We start from the raw sequence: 5,136 nt of genomic DNA, 5'->3' as shown, positions 1-5,136 counted from the left end.
ATTTTTTCATACCTCTCCAGACTTCTGCAGATTTGAAATCCAGGTACTTTTCGATCATTGACAGCCAAACGCAATCTGATGGCAGCAGACCGTCTATATCATCTCGGGGAATTTTGAGGAAGAAAGAGTATATTTTGGCACGCAAATTCTCTGAAACTTCGACTATCGATTTTGTTTTGGTCGTACTTGAAATTTTTTGAGTTGAAGTGTCTTCGTCATGGAGTGAAAGGGTTCCTAGAGGGTCTTGATTGTCCTGGATTATTCCAGATTCTTCGCGGCTTACTTTCAAATCTTTTTCGGTTTCTTTCCATAAATTGATCATCAACTTTGGAGCTTTTATTTGATCAGGATTCTCCCAGGTTAGAACATGAGCTAATGAGTTCGAATTTTCCATGAGATCCAAAATACAACCCAGAATTATAGCTTGAAGGTACTTTGGTCTGTGTTCCAGCAGGTCAAGCAGCGCGAAAATTCCAGAACTTTCTAAGAAACTGTTTTCATTGGACGAGCTTCCAATTACACAGCACAAAATAGCTTCCAAAGTCGCGGTCAGGAGTTTGTTGTAGCCCAAGCCTCGACACACTTTTTCAGAATCGATATTGAGAATGTAAACTAACAGTCCTGTAGCATCTTTTGAAAGAAGCTCTTTGTGATCACTTAGTTGCTCACAGAACGTAGACAAGACGTACAAACTTTCACATATGATGTCTAAACATAGCGCTTCTTTTTCGTCACGTTTATCTGTGATCGGATTTTTGTCGACTGTCGGATTTTCGAGTTCTTTTATTAAGTCGTCGACCAGTAATGTCAGTTTAAGAACTAACTCGTGTTCTATCAGACAACACATCGCTTCCTCGCCTGATGATTTGACTATCAGTTTTAAATACCGCATTGTGTAACGTAGTTGTGACCTTTTGCTATGTCGACCGCCAGATGAGAAGAAACTATTACCCTGGCTCAAGTAAGGGTCATTTACATCGTCTATGCACCAGTCGAGAAAAGCTAATGCGCTCTTCACAGACTGAGGGAGCATTGTCAGTTCGGGGAAGTAGTTTGTCAAACTGCAAATAGTCGAAATACACTGAAGTTGTATCTCCTCGAGGCGCGAAAGGTCAAAATTGCTTTCTATTTTACCGATCGGTTTCATGTAATGAAACAGGGCGTGAAAAAGTTTCGTCTCCGTGAACAAGCTAAAACTGGATTTATTTTGGACAAAGCACAAAACCAGCGCAATTAAGTGTTTTTTAAACTCAAAATCTTCAGCGTTGTTGTGAAACTTTATATGCTTCATCAAAGCGCTTCTTGATTTTGTTTCTTCACAAGTCAAAATCTGGAGGCAAGTTTTGACTATTCCGGATTCTATCAAAGGACCTTGTGGGTTTGCCCTTGCAATCAGAGTAATAATTGCTATTACGTCATTTCTAACCGTGCGATGGTACTCACTATGACTTTGGCAGAGTTCAGAAGTGAAAAGTTGGTGGAGTGCTTGCAAGCACTGCAAATTTGACAACTGATTCAAAACTTCTTGCTCTTCTCCAAAACTTATCAAATTCCAAACTATTTCTGTAGTTTGCTGTACTAGTTTGTAGTCATTCAGGTTATCAACTAAAATCATGCAGAGAATATAACCTGCTGTCGAATTTAGCATAAAGTTGCAGTTTTGCTCAGAAAAAGAAGCAGATTGCAGGAAGTTGAAAAAAAGTCCTTTTAAGGAAGTTTGATCATTGTTGACCAAAGCTAGAGCCTTCATTACAGTCTCGGCAACACCTGAATCTTCGATGGCTCGGATCAGAAAATCAAAGGAAACTCGTTTCGTTTCCTTGGCTGGCTGTGCCACTTCGCGTCTCGTGTATAAAACAAGAAGTGTTTCGAGAATTGCCGAGCGAATCTCGACGCTGTCTACTCTTAAAAGGAAAGCTAACTGGGCAAAAGTATCGGTGACAATTACACGGAATGAAATTTGATCAGATGATTGGGCCATGATAAAAGGATGCTGAAAAAGAGAAATAATTGAAACCATTACGGGTTCGTACTCTTGATCATCAGTAGCTAACTCGGCGCACGAGTTTAAAATGGTCAGAACGCTAACTAAACTATCTAATGGGAAGCCAAAATCATAAATTGCAATTATTTTATACAAAATGTTCATGTGGCGTTTTTTCAGTAGGTGAGCATTTGGAGAGGTCAAAAGATCAACGGCGTTTTGAAGTTTTTCGGGGTCAAAAGTGGCTTCCGGTGAAAATCCGAGGTCGCCATCAGTAACTAAACTGTTAATAAGGGGAATCGTAGACAAGTTGTTGTTTTTATGTTTTTTGGAGATGTTGATTAAATGGTGTTTGGGTAAGGCTCCACTTTGTAGCCCGGCTAAAGTAGCCATTTTTTAACGGAAAAGAATAAAATACAGAAGAATAAGAAACAGATCAGAGAAATTGATTCGGATTTATAGTTGTGAAATTAAATCGATGTTATCTCGTGCAAAATGCAGGTATACGAGTCTTAGTAATTTGATGTTTTAATTTGAATGGTCTTTTGCTTCAGTATGCTACAGAGATATAGTGCTCAACATTTTAAAGTAGTATTTATTTTTGCACGTGTTTTATTTTTTTCCATTTTAACACAAGAGCTCAATCAAACCGTTTTTAAATGTATGTATCATGTATCATTCTTAATACGAGGCATACTTTCTAGCCATAGAAGCCACGATCAGTTTTTTTTTCAAATTGGTGTCGTTTTTTTTTCTGCGTGGTGTAATAAAAAGCTCTGAAAACAAAACTAAAACTTAAACATATTACAGTCATAGTAAAACAGGCATATTGAAAAAAAAAACGTTTTTGTAAAAACATTACCAGCAAAACGAAAAAAAAAGTTGATTTCAAATAACCTTTAGCTTTAAAATTTTTTCCTAATTTTCAAAAAAATATATTTTGATATTTTTCATTTTTTTTCGGAAATTTTTGATCTTTCTGATACTCAATAGGGCGCTAAAAACTCTAAAAACTAATTTTTTTTAACTGAAACTAAATTTTCAAAGCTTAACGGTTTTTCTCAACTCCAGAAAAAAATTTTGGGGATTTTTAATGTGGTTTAAATCACTAAAAAAGGGGCTTTAATATGATATACCCTTACACCCAGTCCGATGATTATTTGTGGTGCCTGATTTTGCGTGGAAAACAAAAAAAAAACACGCCCGAAAACAAAGTTCGTCCCCATTTTCAATGATCGGAACAATTTTATTTTGTTAGGGCTCTTTTTCTTTCTCTACCCTACTGGCAAGTTCCTGTTAACATTGTTCAGTTTTTACAGAAATCGTCATCTGATTTATTCAGGCCCTGACAAGCATATTTGGTCTTCAGACTTAAGATTGTAAAACCCTTGTTACACCTTAAAACGGATGTTTATGTGAGGTGGGGGAAAGGAAAAAAGAGCCTGCGCTTATCCTTATTGTTTAATTAAAATAACTTTTTAGCTTTGAATCTTTTCATTCGAATTTATAGTTAATCGCACAGATGGTAAGTGCTTAATGAAACTTATGTGGAACGCAAAAGTTTTAGTTAAAATCAAAAATAAGACACCAAAAATGTGGTTTTTTAATCGAAAATAAAACAACAGTGGAGCTTCAACAAGACAACAATTGAATACCGGCAAAGCCCTGAATAATCCGATGGGAAAAAATTTTTCAAAAGCTAAAAATTTTGAAAATCAAAAATGAAATGAAAAACTTCAAATGAAAATGAAGTCGTAAGATTAAAACGTAAAAATTCGAGTCATACACTTCAAAACCGCATAATAACTAGTCTTAATTCAAATTGAAACGATTTTGTCTTGAGACCACACATATTTCGCCATGCATGAATGATTCGCAGTACGCTTTCAGCATTTTTAAAGAAATCTTCAAAACGCGCATAAATTAGTCCAGAGCATGGCCATTTCGGCAATTTTCTAACTCCTACAGTTTTGCAAAAAATGATCGGAGGTGGTAAAACATCAAACGTTTTGTGATTTCAAGAAGTCAATGTTTTCAGTGGAGTTAACTTTTTTCAGGCAAAATTTTTTTATGTCGGTGGCCAAAAACTGACTGAATAAAAAAAACACACCAAGCATAAATTTTCCGTTTGCTTTGAAACTCTGAAAAAAAAATTATTTGGGTATCTAAGTATTTGCAGTCAACGCTCCAATTTGAAATAACTTCAAATCTGCCTTCGAGAAAAGTGGAAAAAAATTATTATTCCGACTTTTGAAGAAAGTGACCGAGTGTTTGAGCTCTTTTGGTTTGTTATTCTCCAGACCGTTTTTCGCGTTTTAACTAGCCAATTTTGAACTAAAAACTTTAATTCGTCTGAAAATTATTGACGTCTTGAGTTTTAATTTAAAAACAATTTTTTTATCTGTAATCAATTTTGGACGCGCTAATTTTTATTGAAATTGCTAACAAAAAAGCCCTAGATCAGCCGAACGACTTCTATGGGCACACAGAAACAAAAAGACAACCAAACTTGTATCCTAGAAGCAAGAAGTTAAACAAAGTCAGGAGCATCAATTTGATTATTTCAAAACTGATCAAAAAGCACCAATAACCGGATTGACCAAACTTCGAGAAAAGTGGAAAAAAATTATTATTCCGACTTTTGAAGAAAGTGACGGAGTGTTTGAGCTCTTTTGGTTTTTTATTCTCCAGACCGTTTTTCGCGTTTTAACTAGCCAATTCTGAACTAAAAACTTTAATTCATCTGAAAATTATTGACGTCTTGAGTTTTAATTTAAAAAAAAAACTTTTTATCTGTAATCAATTTTGGACGCGCTAATTTTTATTGAAATTGCCTAACAAAAAAGCCCTAGATCAGCCGAACGACTTCTATGGGCAAACAGAAACAAAAAGACAACCAAACTTGTATCCTAGAAGCAAGAAGTTAAACAAAGTCAGGAGCATCAATTTGATTATTTCAAAACTGATCAAAAAGCACCAATAACCGGATTGACCAAACTTTTTAAAGGTTTTTAGGAACGTTTTTGAGGTGAAAATCGAAAAATGCCAAACTGTGCATTTTGTGAATTGTAAGCGGACTCCGTAACGGGCCAAAATCAGATTTGTTGCAGAAAACGTAACATTGCTACTTTTCTGTGATGTTCTTTGCTGTT

General features: G+C 35.5%; 1 protein-coding gene across 1 annotated transcript in view; it reads right to left on the bottom strand.

The window, feature by feature from the left end:
* LOC134839352 (cilia- and flagella-associated protein 69-like) overlaps nucleotides 1–2,567 on the bottom strand; it is a 6,170-nt gene extending 3,603 nt beyond the window's left edge. The window contains exon 1 of the mRNA XM_063854870.1: nucleotides 13–2,567. Coding sequence (XP_063710940.1) covers nucleotides 13–2,377 — 2,365 coding nt within the window. The 5' untranslated portion in view covers nucleotides 2,378–2,567. The remainder of the gene's footprint in view (nucleotides 1–12) is intronic.
* Between the last annotated feature and the right edge of the window lie 2,569 nt (nucleotides 2,568–5,136).

Source organism: Symsagittifera roscoffensis, chromosome 2 (assembly GCF_963678635.1).
Source record: "Symsagittifera roscoffensis chromosome 2, txSymRosc1.1, whole genome shotgun sequence".
NCBI classification, from domain to species: Eukaryota; Metazoa; Xenacoelomorpha; order Acoela; family Convolutidae; genus Symsagittifera; species Symsagittifera roscoffensis.
Note: the sequence above shows the minus strand (reverse complement) of the source record. Positions and strands in the feature narration are given on the sequence as shown.